General features: G+C 48.0%; 7 protein-coding genes across 7 annotated transcripts; 4 read left to right on the top strand and 3 right to left on the bottom strand.

The window, feature by feature from the left end:
* The first annotated feature begins 63 nt into the window (after nucleotides 1–63).
* F5B22DRAFT_628498 (ribonuclease H-like domain-containing protein) lies at nucleotides 64–2,111 on the top strand. The gene has a single exon (XM_047976424.1). The coding sequence runs from the start codon at nucleotides 345–347 to the stop codon at nucleotides 1,425–1,427; it is 1,083 nt and encodes a 360-aa protein (XP_047825531.1). The 5' UTR covers nucleotides 64–344; the 3' UTR covers nucleotides 1,428–2,111.
* Nucleotides 2,112–2,621: 510 nt separating this feature from the next.
* On the top strand, nucleotides 2,622–4,221 carry F5B22DRAFT_661713 (uncharacterized protein; the record flags this gene model as incomplete). The annotated part of the gene is made up of 5 exons (XM_047980378.1): nucleotides 2,622–2,689; nucleotides 2,749–2,816; nucleotides 2,870–3,768; nucleotides 3,877–3,923; nucleotides 4,068–4,221. 5 exons carry the CDS (start codon nucleotides 2,622–2,624, stop codon nucleotides 4,180–4,182), a joined length of 1,197 nt encoding a protein of 398 aa, XP_047825530.1. The 3' UTR covers nucleotides 4,183–4,221.
* A 341-nt stretch (nucleotides 4,222–4,562) lies between these two features.
* F5B22DRAFT_532271 (uncharacterized protein) lies at nucleotides 4,563–9,739 on the bottom strand. Its single transcript, XM_047972751.1, has 4 exons — nucleotides 8,645–9,739; nucleotides 7,813–8,592; nucleotides 6,091–7,760; nucleotides 4,563–6,036 (listed from the first exon to the last, which is right to left on the bottom strand). The coding sequence occupies exons 1-4, from the start codon at nucleotides 9,504–9,506 to the stop codon at nucleotides 4,606–4,608; spliced, it is 4,743 nt and encodes a 1,580-aa protein (XP_047825529.1). The 5' UTR covers nucleotides 9,507–9,739; the 3' UTR covers nucleotides 4,563–4,605.
* A 2,133-nt stretch (nucleotides 9,740–11,872) lies between these two features.
* Nucleotides 11,873–12,654, bottom strand: F5B22DRAFT_651913 (transmembrane adaptor Erv26; the record flags this gene model as incomplete). Its single annotated transcript, XM_047979535.1, has 3 exons — nucleotides 11,873–12,219; nucleotides 12,281–12,514; nucleotides 12,585–12,654. The coding sequence occupies 3 exons, from the start codon at nucleotides 12,652–12,654 to the stop codon at nucleotides 11,873–11,875; spliced, it is 651 nt and encodes a 216-aa protein (XP_047825528.1).
* A 303-nt stretch (nucleotides 12,655–12,957) lies between these two features.
* F5B22DRAFT_628494 (S-adenosyl-L-methionine-dependent methyltransferase) lies at nucleotides 12,958–14,460 on the top strand. The gene is made up of 2 exons (XM_047976423.1): nucleotides 12,958–13,156; nucleotides 13,250–14,460. The coding sequence occupies exons 1-2, from the start codon at nucleotides 13,134–13,136 to the stop codon at nucleotides 14,067–14,069; spliced, it is 843 nt and encodes a 280-aa protein (XP_047825527.1). The 5' UTR covers nucleotides 12,958–13,133; the 3' UTR covers nucleotides 14,070–14,460.
* Nucleotides 14,461–15,233: 773 nt separating this feature from the next.
* F5B22DRAFT_651911 (pyridoxal phosphate-dependent transferase) lies at nucleotides 15,234–16,603 on the top strand (the record flags this gene model as incomplete). The annotated part of the gene is made up of 2 exons (XM_047979534.1): nucleotides 15,234–15,446; nucleotides 15,557–16,603. 2 exons carry the CDS (start codon nucleotides 15,234–15,236, stop codon nucleotides 16,601–16,603), a joined length of 1,260 nt encoding a protein of 419 aa, XP_047825526.1.
* Nucleotides 16,604–16,823: 220 nt separating this feature from the next.
* On the bottom strand, nucleotides 16,824–21,140 carry F5B22DRAFT_532208 (uncharacterized protein). Its single transcript, XM_047972750.1, has 5 exons — nucleotides 19,950–21,140; nucleotides 18,214–19,878; nucleotides 17,720–18,093; nucleotides 17,578–17,654; nucleotides 16,824–17,422 (listed from the first exon to the last, which is right to left on the bottom strand). Exons 1-5 carry the CDS (start codon nucleotides 20,420–20,422, stop codon nucleotides 17,045–17,047), a joined length of 2,967 nt encoding a protein of 988 aa, XP_047825525.1. The 5' UTR covers nucleotides 20,423–21,140; the 3' UTR covers nucleotides 16,824–17,044.
* Between the last annotated feature and the right edge of the window lie 23 nt (nucleotides 21,141–21,163).

The raw sequence follows: 21,163 nt of genomic DNA, 5'->3' as shown, positions 1-21,163 counted from the left end.
TTTCTGTCTACTGCGATCAACCATCGCTATCCATCCAATTATTCAACCATCGAGACCAGTCTCTGAATTTCCAAATCATCTCAATCAGCATCGACACACCTCGCCTCATGCTGCCTAGTAGGGGAAGAAGCTTTTACTTGTTCTCCTGGTCTCAGAGACAGTCTTCATAGCACTATTTTGCTATTTGATCCTTCTAATTCGCATACGTGCAAAATTCTGCATTGACCTAACCCCTGCACTATTCCGTCTACAATAAACCTAACGTCGTCAGATCAACTGCATGTGAATAAGAAACTCATCTCACAGAAATGTCAGCATAGAGGCCGCGGCGCTTCAGAGAGAAGATGGCACAAGAGCTGTCGTCCAATTGGAAGAAACTCCAAGCAAAAATTCAGGCAGAATCTTCCACTGCTCCTATTTCGCCGCCCGAGGGGTCAACGTCACAAGACTCTTCTTCAAGCAAGAAGCGGAAATCTAGGCAATTCCCCGAAAAGGGACCAACGCCAAAGAAGCCAAAATCTAACAACGCTTCACATCGAGTACATATATCGCCCATTTCCAAAGCATTGCCTCAAAAGAGCAAATCTTCCACGAAACCACAGGCGATGGGCGTTACCCAGTCTTCCGCAATAGTCAAAGGCACGCCTGCTACCGTGACACCTTCACTAGCTCTCTGGGCCAAAGAAAATGATATAACGGCTGAGGACCTCGCTGAAGCCTATAATCTAGGGTCTAAGCGTGGCCGAACTTCGTCGTCTGCTGCTGTGTCCATCACAGAGATCGCGCAAGATAAGCGTCGAGTTAACGAAGGTTTGGCGCCCAATGTTGAAGTGGGCAAATACATTGCTATAGACTGCGAAATGGTCGGTATAGGGCCTGAAGGACATGATCACATGTTAGCACGCGTAAGCTGTGTAGATTTCCATGGCAAACAGGTATACGACTCTTTCGTATGTCCCCGCGAGCGTGTCACCGACTATCGAACAGAAATCACGGGAATCACTGCCTCTATGCTACGATCTTCAAGTGCGCGGCCGTTTGAGGAGGTGCAGGCTACGGTTTCTGATTTACTTAGGGGTCGGATTCTTATCGGTCATGACGTGAGGCATGACCTGGCTGTTCTCGAGATTAGTCATCCAACACCGCAGATACGCGATACTGCACGGCATTCCAGCTTTCGCAAATATGGGCACGGACCAAAACCGGCATTACGTGTTCTCGCTAGAGAAATACTCGGTCTGGATGAGTTTCAAAAAGGCAAACATTCCAGTATTGAAGACGCCAGAGTCGCCATGCTGCTTTTCCGGACGAAGAAGTCGGAATTTGATGTGGAGAATGGGAATCGCTACGGGATGGATGGTGGTTTAACCCACAACTTGAAGTCAAAAGGGCCAAAAGCCTCTAAAAGCAAGAGAAAGAAAAGGTGATGTCTTAGCTGTGAGGCAGGATGTTATACAGCCAATAGCCTACGCAACCATGGCGCCTTCTCCGTGACGATAATCGATTCTGATAGTAGCTTGTCGAGGGCTCGATTTAGTTCTATTTGGTAACACTTCCTAGTCACGATACCACCATATAGGTATCGTCTACCAGGAATACCTGGATCAAAACTCGACCAGTTTCATGAAGCATGCTTAGGCGATTTCGAGATCTTGCGCTCATTCATCCTGTATGGCTCATAACATGGAAGTTACCGACAAGATCACACGGGATGGCAAGGCCGGCATTTGATTCATCAGAAAATGCGACGGACTGGGGGGACCTGTAGCGGAGGGACTCTTGCTCCCAGGTTGGTGCCACACAACGTCAAGGACAGATGTCGCGACTTCAATGTATATGTAAGGAGGTCGATAGTGTTTGCATCTCGGCCGGAGCACCCCAAATTGGGTATTCGTGTTATAAACCGTGTTTAGGTGTTTGTTAGAATCATCCTAGATCCCAACGATGAGTGCAGGCTTTGACTTGAGCATAGATCATGACTGTTTGCCTAATACATTCACCCTCAACATCTAAGTTAGCCTCATCGCTTCGGTAAGTATCTTGCACTCTCGAGTGGCCCAAGCTTCGTGAGCAGGCATGTTCCTTTAGAGAGCTTACATATTGGTAACATCACGAAGCCATTGAAGCACAGGCCTATTCATCACGAAACCCATTGAATCGCAGAGCCCATTGAGCAATGAACCCACTAAATCTCAAAGCCCTGATGGTCTATGTACTTATTAGATCACAAACCTATTGAATCGCGAACCCATTAGACTATTGGAAGGGTATTCAATAGATTTGGGATTACACTAAGAAGGCTTCTCCCTGCATAGGCCCTAGACTAGGCACGCAATCACAGCATTGAGCTATATTTATATTCTTATAGCATTGTTATCTAAACTCATACCCGGCCCATCTCCCTTTATAACTTTCACTTTAGTAATCTATATATCTCTCTGCCAGTTCTCGGCTCAATACCCAAGGTTCATAAGATCTATCCACACTTGTCAGAAAAACCAACGTTGAAGCCCAACAATAATCGCAACAATCTCGTCAATCACGACGCTATCCTCGTTGTCGGCTAGTACGCAGTGACAGTAATGCAGGAGACGGTCCTACGACCGAGAGACTCTGCCGCCATGTCATCTCAACTTTTACACACCGAGCAACAGTTGAGCGATTCGACTATGGGGGTTGAAAACGCCAGGTATCTACAATGAAGCACGCTTGTCATGGGACATTCAACTGATTAGCATACTGCAACAGGAAACCACTTACAGAGTTTCATCTGTTCCCCAATCTATCGACAGAGCTTCGATTGGAGATCTGGGAGTGTAAGGATACCCATGTTCACCATTTTACAGCTTGACTACTAATGCACATCTAGTTGCCGGCAGCTCAATCCCACTACAGGTCCATTTGTCGCGCCCCCTTCCACTCAACGCGAGAGATGTAGAGCCGTACCCCGGAATGCGCATATTCAAAAGGAGTCTGGAATATCATGATCAGCGAATGAAAAAAATCTTGCCCTTGTTACACACGAACTACGAATCGCGAAAAGCGACGCTCGACAGGTATTCGCTGGTGCCAATTTATGACTTGATTGTTGACAGGGACTCTATTTGGGAATTGCACCCTGAGGTTAGAGCACAGCTGGACTTTGGGCTTTATCAACGCCGAGTTGCCTGCGACTGGCGTGGCGACACTCTATTCTGGCCGGACTATTGGTTCCCGCTTCCCCCTGGTCTTTGTGCAGGCATTTGCAGTGCTACCAAGCTTTGCATAGTCGTGCAACGGTACTATGGCGCTGACGAAGACCATATAGAGGATATGCAAGCTCTTATCACCCCACTCATTGAGGAATGGACTCAGAATACTCTTCCTAAACTTCCGAAACTCAAAGAAATCACATTTACCTTCACGGGCCAAGTAGAAATATTTACCGAGGAGCAAGAGGCCGGCAGGGACCATCACTACGAAATCCCATACAGGCCATGCCCGGAAATTTCGATCCTCGGCTCATTATTAACCGGCGGACCAGTTATTATGAACAAGTCCCCGTTGAGTCCCTTCGCGGAGCAGCCTAGTCATTGGTGGGAACCGGTGTTGTACCTAGTAGCTTACACGGTCAGAACGTTACAAAAGGGAATACAACGACAGCGATCCGAAATCAAGCTTCATTGGGCATTCGACTGGGGGCTCATAGATACTTGGGAGGATGATTGGGAAAGCCGAAGTATCCTCTTAGATGATGAGGAAAGGGATTGGGAACTATTGGGCCTCGCGGTAAGTTGCTCACCCAGTAGTTTTGCTACCCTTTTGGCTGGTCCCTAATACATTGTCGCGAATATCATGTTCTTGTGAAATTGCACTCTCAACTAACTGAAAAACCAGGCTGAAGGGAAGATTGTATTACAGGCAGATAAACTCCTCCAGTTCGTGTAAGTATGGTACCTATCTTTGGGGATCGAATTGTGATATGGGAATCCGTGGAGCTTCTACACTACTCTTTCCTGATCCCAATACCAAAACCTTATCGATCCATTTTGCTTTGGCAACTAGTCGTACTAACAAAACATCTGTAGCAAACTTCTCGAACTTGTAAAGTTCACCTGGTACGATGAAGATTTGACCGATGAGTTTTCCGGTAGATGCATTGAAATCTGTGAACGAATTAGGGAGATTATTAAGGCGCATTGATCTAGCACAGCCAAGCGTGGGTGACATCTGGTACGGCCATTTTGACCAGCATCCAAATAGCCGGAGGCATTATTACATCTAGCTGCGCTCAGAGAAGCAGAAGTATTGGGTCGTAGCCTTGGACGAGGACAACACTATGGACACAAGGGAATCCGGGGATATAAGGCTCCTGTTATAGGCCAAGGAGCGCCAGTTGCTTGGCTCTCGGGTATCTGCTGTATGATAGGTACATTGCTTTATTTGTGCCTTGAGCGCCATTGTGTAGCATATGGTCGCCAGATTTCATGAGATTTACCTGATGTATGCTAGTAAGAGTGTCACATATATGAATCATAATGCTAGCTAGCTATGGGTTTATTCACATCTTATTATGAAAACATTAGGTATCAATTAGTACGAATACAGAATTTACTTTGGGCGAGTCTAACGGCGCCACCAAGGCTTCTTAAGAGCCGTTCCGTCATCCTCAGCGGGCAACTCCTTGACGACACGTAAGAAGACGCTCTCCATTGTGGCAGCCGAGATGGAGTAACAGTCGAGATTGAGCTGCTCTTTCTGGGCCTCCAATGTCTCGATCAAATATCGCGTGAAGCTCTGTGTTCCACCAGTTCCTATTTTTTCATCTCGCGTACTCTCTGTCGTCAACTGAAGGGCGGGGACTTTACTGTCCGCGGGAACGATGAAGCGAACCTGACCGCCAAGATTCTCACCTTCGAACTTGATTCCTGGGAACGTACTACGCACCCAAGCCGCCACCTCCTCCATCTCCTCGACCGTTGAGAGCGGGGCGCTCTTGAGAATCAGGTGTACGTGGTACTCGTTACTGTGAGTCTTGCGCAGCGCCTCCGTCGTGCCGATGGCAAGGAGTCGTCTAGCGACGATCGCGGCACGCGTCGCTAGTGCGTCAGCTTCCTCCATTGAATGTGTCGTGATAACCACGGAGCGACCCGGTGCAATAGCCTCGAGAGTCTTCCAAAGGACTCGCTTAGAAGCTGCGTCCATAGCAGAGCTAGGCTCGTCAAGCAGAAGAACGGGTGGATTGCCGACGAGAGCGATACCGAGGCTAAGCTTGCGCTTGTTGCCACCGGAGAGTTTTGCCGCGAGTTTGTCAGCGTGAGATGTGATTCCCACTCTGGCCATTACGTAGGCTACGTCTGCTTTGACGTCCGTCACGCCCTTGCAGCGGGAGTAGAAAGAGAGGTGCTCGCGGACGGTTAACAAATCTAGAGCGTCAAATTGTGGGCACACGCCGAGGTTATTCTGCGCCAGGCGAGTGTTCTTATGAACGTCGATGTCCTGAAGGTATATTCTGCCGCTTGTTGGAGTCAAATCTCCGCGGATCATGTTTAGCGTCGTCGTCTTCCCAGCACCATTCGGTCCCAGCAATGCCAGTATCTCTCCTTTCTGTAAGCCTAGGGAAACATCTTCGACAGCTCTGAACGAGCCAAAGTCCTTCGAGACGTGCTGCACGCGCAGGAGGTCTGAATCCGACGACATCACACGTGCTGTCTCAGCATCAACATCTGGTCTCCCAGAAAGCACGGTCTTCTCAGTATCGCTAATGTCTTGCACAGGAACCTTCGGTTTTGAGAAGAAGGGAAGACGGCCTCCTTCAAGCCATACGACTAAGACAAAAATCCAGATGATTTGTATCACTAGCAAGAGAATAGGACCGCCATACGCATATATAGACCCTGGGTACGTGACGATACTGCGTCCTCGGCATCGCACTAGGTACGTGTTCACACTAACGGTAAGGCCACGCAATAGATTCTGGATCGGGAATATGAGGCCTAATCCGTAAGCGGTCCCATCTAGAGCCTTAAGGTTCCCTGATTGGGACACGTTGAGGACCTTTTTCAGATAAATCAGTAAACAATAACGGTTTTTCATGTTTGGGAATCTTACCACTAATGAAATGATTGAAAGCACATACATAATCGCCATAAACAAGACGGATAATGCAAATGCAGCGGGTTGAGACCGAGCGACAAAAGATACTAGATATGAGAAGAGCACAGCGGCGAAGCCATATAGCGCCTGTACTACGAAGAGATAGCCAACACCGAACCATTCCGTTGCTGGTGCGATAAGAACGGTGCAGATAACAGCAACAATGATGACAAAGAAGGAGTCGAACACCCAGTACGAAAACACGGTAGGGAAGGGTCTGATGCCGTTCGAGTACTGTAGCGCTCGGACCTGTGACTTTCTCTCGTATGTCGGGTATAACGAGAAGAAGGCGGGATACAGGGCTTGAACTAGGCAAAAAATTGTCACCCAAATGACGCTATTCCCACCATTCGCCTGGTTATAGCTCGTAAGGGCGGACAAAGACACTTGAATTTTCTGTCCACTCTTAACTTGGCTGAGCAGATTCAGTAAAGTCGCGGCGGTGTCCACTGAATTCGCGTCGTATGCGATGAAGGGGTTGCTGTTGTTACCGACCCAGATACCGCCGCTGTAGGATAGATTTTGGGTATGTGTGCGCACAAAATCTTCCAGCCCATCGCGTGTGTCGATTATATACGGCCCATACTCTCCATCACCATAGCTGTAAAGCTCACCATCATTCTGTTCTGTAATGATAGCGGCTATAGTATCGTTGGCTGATTCTGGCCCAAGCGCCAGAGTTCCCAAAGTGTATAAACTGAGAGGGTAAGGGGTCACAGCAGACGAGATGATTTCATCACAACGAGGTGTCTCGTAGTCTTTGAGAAACTTAGGGGTTAAAGCCGCGATGATAATGGGGATGCCGAGGGCAAAGAGATACTGCCACCAACCGGAGCGGAGCAATATTATCCTCTTGAGAAGTAAAGCGCGTATTTGCCTTGCGTATACGGCCGTTAGGCTGAGGGTGGCCTCAGGTTTAGACTCGCCAGTTAGAGACTCGGCCAACGATATCTCTTCAGGCGACTCACCAATGAGAGTGTGAGGTTCCTCAGCAACCTTGAGAAACACGTCCTCAATCGTGGGTCCAGTAATGTATAACTCCGTATTGGCCGATGTTCTTAAAGAAGCCAATACTCGAGCGGCAGATGAAGAGTCCGGTGTTCTACAGACGTATCTATCGTGCTTCTCAATGACGGGATGGGAAAGACCTGAGATATCTTCTGCCTTGGGGATATGAACTCGATAACCACCGCCGTACTGGTTCTTGAGTTCTGCCGGCGTACCCTGACACTTCATTTTCCCAAGCGTAATAATCATGATGTGATCGCTTAGTACTTCTGACTCGTCAAGAAAATGAGTTGTGAGGACCATCGTTCGCTGGGCTCGCTCTCGCTTTATGACCTCCCATATCACTCTGCGTGATAAGGGATCCAGGCCAGATGTGATCTCATCTGCGAAGCAAATAGACGAGCCACCAACCAACATGCATGCTAGCTGAAGCTTTCGTTTCGTGCCACCGCTCAAGCTCGCAGCTAGATTATTCTTCTTATTAACAAGGTCGCATTGTTCAATCAATTGCTCGAGGCTCTCTTGGGTATCTCCGCTCCCCTTGATGGCGCTCCATATGGTCAAATGTTCAAAAACAGTGAGATTATCCCACAGGACATTCTTCTGGGGGCAGATGCCTACGAGATAGATTAGCGGGAGTTGAATGATTAGGAATGCTGTTCAAAATACCGATTTGAGAAGAAGAAGCATTGATAGTCACTGAACCATCAGTGGGTTGCTGAAAGCCAGAAAGCATTTCCAATGTTGTAGTCTTACCAGATCCATTTGGACCTAGCAGACACAAGATCTGATTCCGATAGCTTGTAAGATCCAGATTGTCGACTGCTTTAGTTTTAGGGGTTCGAGCGCAACAAAAGATTTTCTTGAACCAAGAAGGGCGGTAAAGTTTGGATAGTCCTTTTGTTTGAATTGCAACCTGCGAATTCACTGCTTCCGTGCTGGTATCGAAATCTCTTCTTCGACGATTGATACCGTGAAGAGCCTTTTCAACAAAGACGGCGAGGACAGGAAATATAAAGATCTGGGCAATGAGAATGATCCATAGAAAATAAGACCCAGCCATGCTGACCCAATTTACCCCTGTAACTTGACCCGGGATATTTGAACCTTCGAGTTCACTTGCGAACACCGGAGTGCCCAGGTCAAGAACAACTCCAACGATTTCTGATTTTGTAATGGCACTGAAGAAGTACACATAGTTCATACTCGGGAAGAGCAGGCTAAGCGCAACGACCTGCGCAAGGGGTGGCGGTAATTTGGTATTCTCTGTGTACGCGGCAATAACAGCAAGCAAGATAGGGATCAGGGTTACGAAAAGAGAACCAAAGGCATGGCGTTTGAAGAAGGCCGCGCCAAATACTGACGCACTTGTAACGGACCATCCGGTGAAAATTTGCCAAAAAATAACTATTCCTGCGTTTTGACCAGGAAGTAAGAGGTGCCAGAAAACTGTGCAGAAGTTAGCACGACTCCAAGCAACGCAGATGCATATTTACCGTACCTGCGCCAAGTATAATCCACAATGGTAGATATAATATATCAAATGTGATAACATAGCTGAGAACTCTTGCCCAAATAGCACCATCACCGCCCATGGCGTCCACAAGCTGTGACATACCCGAGTCTCTATCATATGTTACCATACCCGCGACATGGTGGGCCACAGGGACCATGGTGATGAAGAAGACGAAAGACAGGGTGTATAAGGCAAGGGATTGAAAGTCCCTTCGTGAAAAATCATCTGCTTCTTTTTGAGATAACCTGGTGAAAGCCTGGACATCTGGGATTTCTGTAGAGTTCGTTATGGCATTGTCGATTTCCAACTGTAAGGGAAGTACAATTCTTTCCACACCGCTGTTTGCGTTGAAGACATCAAACTTATATGTCAAAAACGCTGGGTCTGTCAGAATGTTGTATTCCCACTTGTCATCGTCATTATTACTGCCGGGGGAGTTTTTGAAAACAATTGCGGCGTGGCATGGTGAGTGACCGTGAGAGTCGACCGGGCATGTACTTTCGATTTCGTCTTCATCGACACGTTTAATAATATGATGATCCCCCAGCGATTTCTCGAGTCGATCTAGGATGGGAGGGAAATCCGCGCCCAGGCTCGCCGAACTTGCGACAACAATGGGTTTGGAGCCTTGCAAGCTGTCTTGGAGGCCCCTGATAGGATGTATCTTGCCAACGCCATAGCGATTTAGATCTTTGATAAAGTTTTGTATCTCGAGTAGCAGAACTAGCAGAACGATTGGAATTATTAGGGAGCGTATAATAGTGGACAGCCATTTCCGCTTAACTGCAACCACCAGATTCTTCCTGATCAATGCCACAGTCTGGCCTAGGAAGGTTGGATTACTCATCTTGGAGGGCTGTTTGTCGCTTCATTCCGATTTAACGTAAGGGGCTGTTCTTTAATGAAAGAATAGAATAACGAAATTAAGGAGTCATAAAAGTGGTTGATGAAGAGGCCAGATAAAAACCTGATAGAGATCGTGAAGGTTGTGCAACAATTTTATTATCTTCCAGACTCAACAGGATTTAACCCCACAAAGGCTGGGTAATAATTAGTCCCAAACGTTGTATCTACTTAATAGTGTAGGCAACCAACTACGAGCACATACACTCGCTTTTTGTTTCATGTCATGTAACGAACTACACCCAGCTAATGCAATCATCGACATACCGTATGTGCCGCAGACCTAGTGGCTTTGCAATTCCCCCAAATCTTAGGCAACAGAATTTCAGTCAATGGCCATACAACGGTCCTACGTTAATAGATACCTAGGAACTAAAGAACATAATCAATTACTGTATACGCGAGTTTCCCTTTACAGGTTGGGGTTGCTTGCCACTGCTACTGGGAGAGATGCGTGATGATCATTTATTGGATTTGGTCTCGGTACTCTAGCCAATGTACGCATAGTCGCTCTGAGCTAATTGGTCAATTGCTGAGATGGTGCTGCAGACTTAGCCATTCAGGAATATTGCAGATAATTTCGACATCCGGATCCGTCTTTGCCAAGTGCGTGACAGGAGCAGCCTCGTTAGGCAACACTTTTCCCGGCGTTCTTAGAGGACGAAATCCTTGAAGGACCCACAAGTAAGATAGACGGACCAGGGAGCCCCCATAATAGAGAACCGCAACACAGACGAAGAGAATGTTAATCGAGGTTCGTGTCGTAGAGTATATGGATAGAACAGAATAGACTGGTTGATGCGGAGACCGTAAATGCACGAGTATGCAGGCCTCGTATATATCTTGCTGGCATAGCGAGAGTGGTGATTCCCACTGCGAATATAACAACAGTACCTAATGTAGCTGCCTTATATCTACATAGGTACTTACATAGTACCAACACTTACCGCTGTGGACAGTTGAAAGGGTTCAAACCTCACCTCGATCCTAGTTCTTATGGGTACTCCCGTAAAGACTCAAAAGAGGTTTGGCTAGAAAAGTACGTCCAACGGGTGTAGAGGCTCACTCCACGGATGGCGTCCTCCTGAGTCTCAGAATAGAGTAATATGTCCCCCCTTGATATATGCGTTTGCTCACCCTCTCCGCGCAAAGCTAGGTGGCAGAGCGGGATCAGGTAAAGGGTGGTAACTTTCTTAAAGAATAAATCCTCGTCTTGGCTTGAAATGATAAAGTCCCTTCAGATTCACGGTATAGCAAAGCAAATGTGGTGTAATGAGTGCAAACTTGGTGAGGTCAGCCGCTGTCTGACAAGCCAGGAGCAGTCGGTTTGAATGGGCCAGTTGCCGAGATTATTTCCCCAACGTTTACCACTGCTTAGGTTTTTATTTTATCTTGTTTTCATTTTTCTCTCAGCATAGACATACGGTGTAGAGTGAGGGTAATGCCTACAACCACATCTTCGAGCTTTAAGATAGACATGTGAGAGGCTTTAGGGTAGATCACTAGAGTACTGACATAGTATGTAGGTGCCTACAGTGACCAAGTACGCTGTTGATTACAAAAGTGGGATGGTTTCAAATTCCCAGAATGGCCTTCAACATGCTCAGGTTTAGAATTATATCTATCCGTTGTGATAAACTTGGTACACCCAATGTCCCAACTGCAGCTGACAAATCGAGATGTGATTGAGATCGGCAATGATTAGTCGCTCCTCTATAGCAATTTAAGTCAGCAAAGCCCTGCCCGAACCCTTTATAAACTCAAGTGAGGCTGAAAAACGTGTTGAGGGGCGTCTATCAGTAAAACCCAAATATTTGCATCAAGGTCAAAGACTCAAATACAATCTAGCATAGAAAATTTGGTGGAATCATCATAGGAGGCCGTTAAAATCGTTGAGGAAACTGCACTTACTTTTCACAGATGAATAGCATGCTGAATCATCATGGTATGAAGATTACGTGTAAGCATCACCAATTATGCTAACAGGGGCGTGCCAATTCATATGAGCACCCTGAAAAGAAGTGAATAGAGCACATATGCCGCTGTCCAACTTGATGTCAGGTTTGTGGCGGCCACTGACGCTGGAAACTCGTTTGTGCATGTAGGCCTACAAGGGTGATTGTAACATAGGTACACAAGCAGGGTAGCCACAGCACACTGTAAGCCTAAAAACACGTCAACAAGTATGAACGGGAAAGGTTGAGGATAGATCTCGTACCTAGAAACAAACAACGACATGCCAATCTATAGGGGCTGGCATAAATGCACCAAAGAGATCAAGTCATTCCTTATGCACAGCCGCATACCTGCTCAAAAACGCTCTTCGGGCTTCTTCCACCCGGCTAGTCGACTGACCTCGCCAATGGCTGATAATACATAATCAACAATGACTTTGACCATTCCTTGGCGCTTGTTTTTGCTACCATCATCATGAGATGGCTGCTCACTGCCAATAGTGGGCAGGACATTGTCACTAGCTGACAAGCTGACAAACAAGGCAAAAGGTATAAGCCATACGCAGATGCCGAAGAACGACGCGATTTCTGTGAAGCTCGGCACATCGGGCTGGTCATACATTGATGTTAATCGGGAATATGACTGCTGTTGCGCGTCGGAAAAGTGCCGGAACCAGACATAGTGATTGGCAATAACGAGCACTATTGGGTGTTAGCAGACGGTGCCCTGATATTGAAAGTAGAGCCTCGACATCTGCCTTACCACATGAGGCTATGAATAGAGGGTCCGTCAGCTTGACAAAAGGGAATCGCCGCATGTTACCCAAATAGATAACATGAGAGACGACCCCGAGCAGGGTCAACCAGAAAGGTAAGCCATCAACGACCCAGAGCACCAATTGTAGACCGATAATGCAGTATATTAATCGGGTGAGCAGTCGTTTCGCAATGACAGTATGCTCTTCGACAAGTTCGGAGAGATAGTACAAGCCCGAGGCTAAAGGAGCGAAGCGTATTAGCTACAGAACAGTGTTCTCAGGAAAGGCTGGATGCCAAGAATCACATACCTATGGCCAACGTCAAGAAGCAGAACCCGAGGACAGACCCCAGGTAGCCAACGAGAGGCAGAATCCACATACTTAGAGAGATGGGGACAAGAACATCACTGTGGTTATTGTTTTCGATCCTCAGAGGATATCAACTTGAACTCAAGAGCTAAGGGGAGCAGCAAAGGCGATGATAATGATGATGCGTGTCCTTCCCGCCCAGAACAGTCGACAGACCCGACAGACCAGCATCAAAGAGACTAATTGGACGCTAGACCTGTATGGGCAGTACGTACCTGAGCTAGGCCTCCCGAGTCGGTATTTCCCCGGCGTCGATAAGATAACGATAAGAGATACTCCACCGAAAAGTTCACTATCAGCAAGCACCGAGCAAGGGTGCCAAAGCTGTAACCAGCCGACTCACGATGGACGCATCGGTATTCATGGGCATTGTTGCTGGCGATTGACGACGTGGTAGTGGCCAAGTCCCTGAATGATATTGATACGAAGCCATAGGGAATTTCTTTCAATCGCCCCAAACCATACACACAACACAGTTTAATTGACAAGATGTCACGGCCAGAGGACACTCTGTAAGAGACCCCTCCTACCCCACTATGACTATCCCTTCACCCCATTTAGCCGTCAAACAGCAAGCGATGATATCCCACTTACGCCGTCCTCAGGTCCGCCGATATACACTATGATGACACCGAAGCCCGCAAATACACAACGTCCTCACGGATACAGAATATCCAGGCCTCCATGGCCGAGCGTGCCCTCGAGCTCCTCGACCTCAAATCTCCTTCCCTCATTCTAGACGTTGGCTGTGGTAGCGGGCTATCCGGCGAGATCTTATCAGCAGTGCCGCCTGAAGAAGGTGGCCCGCACACATGGATTGGCATGGATATAGCACCATCCATGTTAGACATCGCCCTGCAGCGCGATGTTGAGGGCGACCTGATGCTGGCCGACATTGGCCAGGGCGTGCCCTTCCGCGCGGGTACTTTTGACGCCGCCATCAGCATCAGCGCTATCCAATGGTTATGCAATGCCGAAAGCAGCGATATATCACCATTAGGTCGGTTGTCACGCTTTTTCGACGGCTTATACGCAAGCTTGAAGCGAGGTGGGCGTGCTGTTTGCCAGTTCTACCCCAAGAACGACGAGCAGAAAAAGATGATCACAGGTGCCGCGGTCAAGGCTGGCTTTGGCGCAGGTCTACTCGAGGACGATCCCGAGACGAAGAACATCAAATATTACCTGGTATTGACAGTCGGTGGGGGTTCGCTTGAAGAGAAAGGTGGTGATATCACAGGCGTAGTGAAGGGTATGGACGGTGTCGACATTCTCGACAGCAGGGTACAGAAGAAGAGCGGTAAGGGTGACATGAAAAAGGGCAGCAAAGCCTGGATCATTCATAAAAAGGAGCAGATGGAACGGAAAGGCAAGGTCGTTAAAGCGACATCAAAATATACTGGACGGAAGAGGCGCATTGCATTTTGAGGAGCAGGGATATTTTTATATACCTTTTGCATTGGCGTGGCGTTTTACTTGAGGGGATATTTTTCTCGTTTCCTCTCTCTATCGGTGTCGATTTTATATTTGAACGAACGGAGAGATTTCATTGATCATGACTTGTCTATCGTCTAGCTTGTTGGTGAGATAACATCATTCTCACATTCAGAGTAATGTCCTGAATGAGATGATTAGTTCATGAGGGCTCTTTCTAGAGTCCAAGTAGTATACCCAGACAGTGAGGCTCTCAGCCTAAAATATCGTTACAAGCAATGGGTAAAGTATATCGTTGTGGTCGCTCTTTTCGTTGGGTGTACGGATCTATGTCATTGATTCCTTACCTACCATCTCCCATCGATCTTATTATTCTACACTACATCTGGAAACTCATATAAAATGCAACGTGAAATACTACGCGGCCTAATAGATCAAGTGCTAACGGGACTGGACAGAAAGCAACTCTGCCGTCAGAGCTGCGGATTAACGCAGTTTCGCGAAATGGAAGCCAAAGAAACTCCAAGTCCGTACGCTCTATCAACCACATTTGACGTATCATAAAAACCTCCACGCGTTGTATAATGCATCTATAAAATACACTAGAAACCCCCCTCATATTCGCATCGTAACCCTTGAGAGCGCGCCTCCACCGGCACTACACTCGGGTTCCGGCCGGAGTCATTTGTGACGAAAACCCCCGATACCGGCAGTAACTGGCTCGCGCCCTTCAAACCTAATCGCGCCCACCCGCATTAATTGATCATGCGCCATAACAATGGCGCAAAATCACGGATACCGATGCCCGATCCATTATTGGAGCGTACCTCGGATGGAGTCCCTTGATGGAGACTATGATAGGAACTTCCTCAGGTGTAAGGTGGTACTCAAGAATGCCATTGTTTACCCCGCTACGATGGCATAGTGTTGTCGAGTAATCAGTCATAATATTTAGACTCCCTAAGCTTTTTTATTTTTATTTTTACAATCTAAATCTTGAATCATATAAAAGAGCATAAACGAGATATAGACTCTAGAGTTCGTTTCGTAAAGTCTTCGCATAGAATTTTGGTTTTCGGGGTCGTTGATCTTGGTGAAACTACTCCCGATACGCAAAGGACAACATACACATCCCCTGAGCTCAAGAAACACACGAAAATGGCGGACGAAGAGATCAGCAGCACGGGGCCTTTCAGACATACCAGCACCGAGCTGGCATCGAGACTACAGCACCTATCGCTGTCGGCGCAAACCGTCCATGCAGATGACTTCCTCAACTCACATGCGGCCGTGGCGCCGCCCATGCACGTCTCAACCACGTTTCGGTACAGCCGGAACCCGGACGACCTCAGTTATATGAGCAATACCAGCGTAAGATATCTTCCTAGTCCACAGCACCGTGCTTCTAAGCAAAGACATAAGTTTTCTTTAGAAGTGAATACTATGCAGATATCGCAGCTGACAAATTGGTGCCCGAGCAGCCGAACAATCCTCATGATTCACACATATACTCACGAGTGACTGCGCCAAACACACAGCGCTTCGAGGCCATCTTGACCTCGATCCTCCGGGGGCCCGCACTGTCATACAGCTCAGGGCTATCCGCGTTCCACGCCATGGTCGTGTTTCTGAACCCGAAGCGCATCGCCATCGGGGGCGGCTACCATGGCTGCCACGGCGTGCTCAAGGTGATATCGAAGTTGACGGGCTTGAAGCAGCTAGAGCTAGACTGCGCGGACGAGGAGCTGGGGCCGGGAGACCTGATCCACGTCGAGACGCCCCTGAACCCGACGGGCGAGGCGCGCGACCTCGAGTTCTACGCCGAAAAGGCGAGACGCACAGGCGCCATCCTCTCCGTCGACGCCACGTTTGCGCCGCCTCCACTACTGGACCCTTTCGCCTTCGGCGTCGACATCGTCATGCACAGCGGGACGAAGTACTTCGGCGGCCACAGCGACATGTTGTGCGGCGTTCTAGCTATCGCGCCGCGGCACGCTGAAAAGTGGCTTACGACGTTGCAGACAGAACGTGTTTTCCTAGGATCGGTGATGGGGAGTCTGGAGGGGTGGCTCGGTATCCGCAGTCTCCGCACCCTGGAGCTGCGCGTGCGCAAGCAGAGCGCCGATACGGAGAACTTGGTCCGTTGGCTGGAAGCCGAGAGACGGCGCGAGGGAAGTGTGGTCCGTGACACGGTCGCGGAGATCAAGCATGCGAGCCTGCAGGTAGACAGTGAAGGAAAGGAGCTCGGATGGTTGAAGAAACAGATGCCGAATGGCTTTGGTCCCGTTTTTGCGGTATACATGAAAGATGCGGACTATGCGAGAAAACTGCCTAGCAAGCTGAATCTCTTCCACCATGCTACGAGTCTGGGCGGTGTGGAGAGTCTGATCGAGTGGCGCTCCATGACGGATGAGGGCGTCGACAAGCGTTTGTTGAGGTTGAGTATAGGTGTTGAGGGCTGGGAAGATCTGCGAGATGATCTGGTTCAGGGGTTCGAGGCGTTAGCGAAGGAGCACACCACTGCGTGAGGCAGTCGGTCTTGATGACCGGTACGCTGGAGGGCCATTGAAATTATAATAGACCTCTTAATAAGCAATTGGATAGACTTGCACGGTTATGAAAGACGCAGCGTCAATCGTTCGTGGAGGGGTATCCAATGCTTATCCAAGGTTTGTTCCTAGAGCCCCTGCTACATAAGACTACATTTTAGTTGCTAATTCTCAATATTGTGTTCCAGCCTTCATAAGTGTAAAGTCAAGAATCTCCATCAGATTCAGAAGTCTATGCCGGCGGAACACAAGATTGGGTAGTGTCATAGTTACAGGATGATTAGGCATACCTATATCATTGCTATAGGAGGGATAGAATTATTAGTTCGATAGTCATCACAATGGGTATTCGTATACGCTATGCCTCATGCCAACGTATCGCATTTGTAGGGGACATAAAATAACCGCCGCACAGTAGCTTCACGTACTCATACTCCTTCGAAACAGTGCCTTTGCCCACCTCCCTATAGATTTCCTGTGATGTTTTGGTTTCTGGGCCGGTGCGACTAACGTCGTGGTAGTCGATCCAGGCGCCGTCTGAATTTCCACAGCGTCCGACTCATTTCCCGCAGAATCTGGGCAGCTCAAAAAATCGAGTAAGGGTAATCCCTTGGCGCACAAATATGCATTGAGAATATCTCTGGTGGCAGCAATAAATTCAGCATCCCAGCTCCTGCAGAAGAAGGAATCGTTGTGCAAGAAAACTAGCGTCTCCTGCACTTCTTTGAAAGAAACATGCTGAAGAGTGAATTTGACGAAGTCGAGGCGTTCCGACTCGCTCCGTGTTCGAGGATGCCACTATAGTACGCTGGGGTTAGTAAATACTCTTTTGGGAGAACTGTGATGAATATAAGAAGCTCTGTATAGTCTTAAACGCGTATATTGCCGCTCGCAAAGTTATCGCTTTTAGGGGTAAGAGGAACAGGAAGAAAGTGACCCGAGGAAAAGCATACGGTTTCAGGGTTTTCTTGACAGCCACCTATGACAGCGCTCACTAATAGTGGTACCATCTCGGGCTCTGGTTTAGACGCTGTGGTAATCAAATGTTAGAGATGAATTCACTCAGTGTTGGACTACAGCTCCAGATGTACATACCGCTCGCGTTTTGACCTAGCGTGTACTGTACGTATTGTGGTATTGGCAGCTGGGCCATAAGCCTAAGGAAGTCGTGTTTTCTCCAGCCTTTGGAACATAATCTTCGTATTGGCATCCAAGCCTTGTAACTATGCAGATGGTTGGACCAGTGGGTGACTGTCTTTTTTGTGTGGTTGGAGGGCGTATGAGACTGCGCACTGCCTAGCTTGAGTGGTTTCATCAATGTTGAATCAAGCTTATTGAGAACCTGGACGAGCATTTCCGTGTTTTGCAGATGACTGTCCGCCCTTGCAGCGATCGTGAACAGTTTTTGTAGATGGTGGCAGACCGTGTCTTGCGACAACTCGATATTTACGTTACCAAGCATGGCCATTCTATGTATTTAGAGTCAGCAACCGCCACTTGTTGAGTGAGAATGTCAAGGATACTGAAAGAATAGGAGGTGTCGATGCACCGCACATCAAAAGAGAATAGAGTGATGTTCGAGTACTAACCGGAGCACTTCGCCTTTGAGGACCCAAAAATGAGCGTCAAAATCTAGTTTTGCAGACGATGTAATCATATCCCAATTATCCCTGACCCACTCCTTAACTGTTCTGTGCATGTAGTCGACTCGGCTGCTCCAGGTATCAGCCATGCCGTAGATCTCCAAAAGCCCTCGAGTCCGACTGTTCAGTCTTCTTGACAAGGAAGATATAGCGCAGGCCACAAACGAATCATCTTCAATTGCTGTCTCGAGATCAGTTGGCGCATCATCGTCTCCCCAGAAGATAGTTGAGGCGTAAGGAACTAGATCATGCTCTTGACAAACATCTAAGAGCAAGAAGTAATGGGCACCTTCAACGTTATTTATAGGGTTCGTCCGTCTCCATATCGCGAGAAATAACCTGTCTAAATCTTCTGGAAGACTATCGAGGGTAGCCTGTACGTCGGATAGTTTGTCCCCTTCTTGAAAGCTCAACAAAAGACTGCGAACTACTACCGAAACCCACAGGAAGACACCTTGTGCCTTCTGCACGATGTCACTTAGGAGCTTCTTGGCCTGTACGGGGTGTAGATGCTTCATTTCGGAAAACCCCGGGCTCTTCCGGAATTGACCATGAACGTAACGTTTGATATCCGTGTGTGTGAGTTTTTCCAGTTGTAGCATCGGGTTCTGATTAAATGCATCGCGAAAAACGTTCCACGGTCTGCTACTGGCGCACAGTTTGACATTGTTGTATGTAGCTGCCTCTTGGAGAAGTTCCACGAGCGATACGTGATCTTCATCGTCGTCAAATTCGTCGAGACCGTCGATGACCAATGCCACTTTGATTGAAAGACCTCCATCGAGTGGCCCCTGGTCCGCTAAAGAGAGGAGCGCACGGAAGCCAGCAAGAAGCTCCCACGGTCTCCAATCTGGAAGAGCCACGGGCGTGTCAGGTGAGAATAGCTGGACCAATGCCCAGCGGTTGGGGAAAACTTTGGGGACAAGCTGACGTGGGAATCGCTTGAGGCATTGATGAAGTATTGCACGGAATAGACCTTGATGAGACTTCTGTAGCTTGTTTCCAGCATTCCACGAATAGTAGGTAGCTAGGAGAAGCTCGCATGGATTCGACCACTGTTGCAGGTAATCCTCGAGCCTCTTGTCGCCCGCAAGGAACTTGGTAAGAGTGGACTTGCCCGCGCCAGCTTTTCCGGATATCCAGTAAATCAATTTAGATTGCCCAGTAGCCCATTCTCGAAGGTCAGACCAGCGAGGCGTCCCGTCCGATCCAGTTTGTGGATTCCCAAACACCCACTCAAACGTGTCCGAATAGGCCTTAGGCACCGTGCTTTCCCTATGATCGATAGTCTCAAATGAGAGGCTGTTCATGATCATCTCAGCGATTCTTTCTTCACGCATTCGGATTGCTATATGGTCAGATTTCTCAAGTTCCTCCATTTCCTCCGTTTCCGTCGTCATGAAAGAGCTCGGGACCCATCGTGAATCAATCGCGTAAGCAAGAATCTCTCGAGCTTCTTGCTGCTTGCTTTCTGTCTGAGGTCGAATTAGTTGTAAGATCTGCTGGCCATAACTCCGAGTGATGTCATCAATATTCTTGAGTTGATCAATCAGAAACCTTCTATCCTCTGCGAATTGTTTCATTGTGATGCGATCATTCTCGGCTTGTCCCCTAGCTAGACACTTAGTATGTTGCTTGCAGACACAATACTACTGGGGGTGAAGATAATGGCCCAACCGTACCATGAGACCACGAGCATTGCCATCGTGATTTGCTTTCTATTTTCATCGAGGCGATGTTCTAAATGTTGAATCTTATCTGCTGACCACACTCGTCTCAGGGCTACTACAAAGCTCTCGGCGGCTAGCCGTATTTTTGTCGTGCCTTGGACTCGTAGTTTTGTAAGTATGGCTTGTATCTCTTTGTTGATAGCCTTCGACTCGCGGCAAAGTCGAAGTAGAATGTCGATTGCTTCCCTTTCAACTTCAAGTACGGCATTCTCGGAGTTATCGTCTTGCATCAGCTTTGACATTTTCGACGATAAGTTGTGAGTGAGCGAGGAGAGATCGCGGGCGATTTTTGAAAGCTCGATATCATTTTGACTCTGGCCCACGGACGATTCGTACGCTTCCTTAGTATTGACAATAATCCCACTAGCAAAATCCAGAAATTGTGCAACAGCTGCTGCCACGGACAAGATAGTAAGGGGATCCATCCCACTCAAGGAATATTCTTACCCCTACCTAAGCATATATCAACATGTAACTGAATATTGCGCGATACCAGTTATACCATAGGTATCTGGTACTCGCCGTGGGAAGGGCAATACAGAGCAACACAACACTAATGGAAACAGTACTGCGAAGTTCCTTACATGAATTGTTATATGAGCGACCATCATAATTTGGGGCAGTGCACCTAGCTTTCATCAGCTGGCAAGGCATATTAGATTGTAACCTTGATAAGGTATGGTGTTGCAACCCCATGGGCTAGGGAGGTAGTGAGGTGGCAGTAAGCTGGGCAACCATTCCCGATTGATCCCCTCTGTGGCAAACATTCAACAGCCGTTTAGGAACAACAGTTCGCATGAGAACGCCTTTGCGAACTATACTTGAGGCTGTGAAAAAGTACGTGGGATAAGTAGCAGCTACTAGGCCTATATGGGGTGAGGAATCGACACGCCACAACTTTTCGGACTCGGAATTCTACCCTAGAGCGCGGAGAGCAAATGGGTTAGGCACACACAGGGAGGCCGCTCGCTGACTGACACTTGGAGGTCGAGTCCCGAGCTCATATTTCGCGCCACATTGCACGATCAGGGCAGCGCATGGTGGCAGAGGGCTGCTGAAACAGGCTCCTTAAAGTCAACAGAATCTAAAATTTGAATGAGCAGGACATTTACAGTATGTAAACAGTAATATGCCACGTGAAAGATGCGACGCTTCAGTGATTTTAC

The sequence above is a fragment of the Xylaria bambusicola genome, assembly GCF_022495145.1.
Source record: "Xylaria bambusicola strain CBS 139988 unplaced genomic scaffold F5B22scaffold_76, whole genome shotgun sequence".
Taxonomy (NCBI): domain Eukaryota; kingdom Fungi; phylum Ascomycota; class Sordariomycetes; order Xylariales; family Xylariaceae; genus Xylaria; species Xylaria bambusicola.
This window is presented reverse-complemented; position numbering and strand designations above follow the sequence as displayed.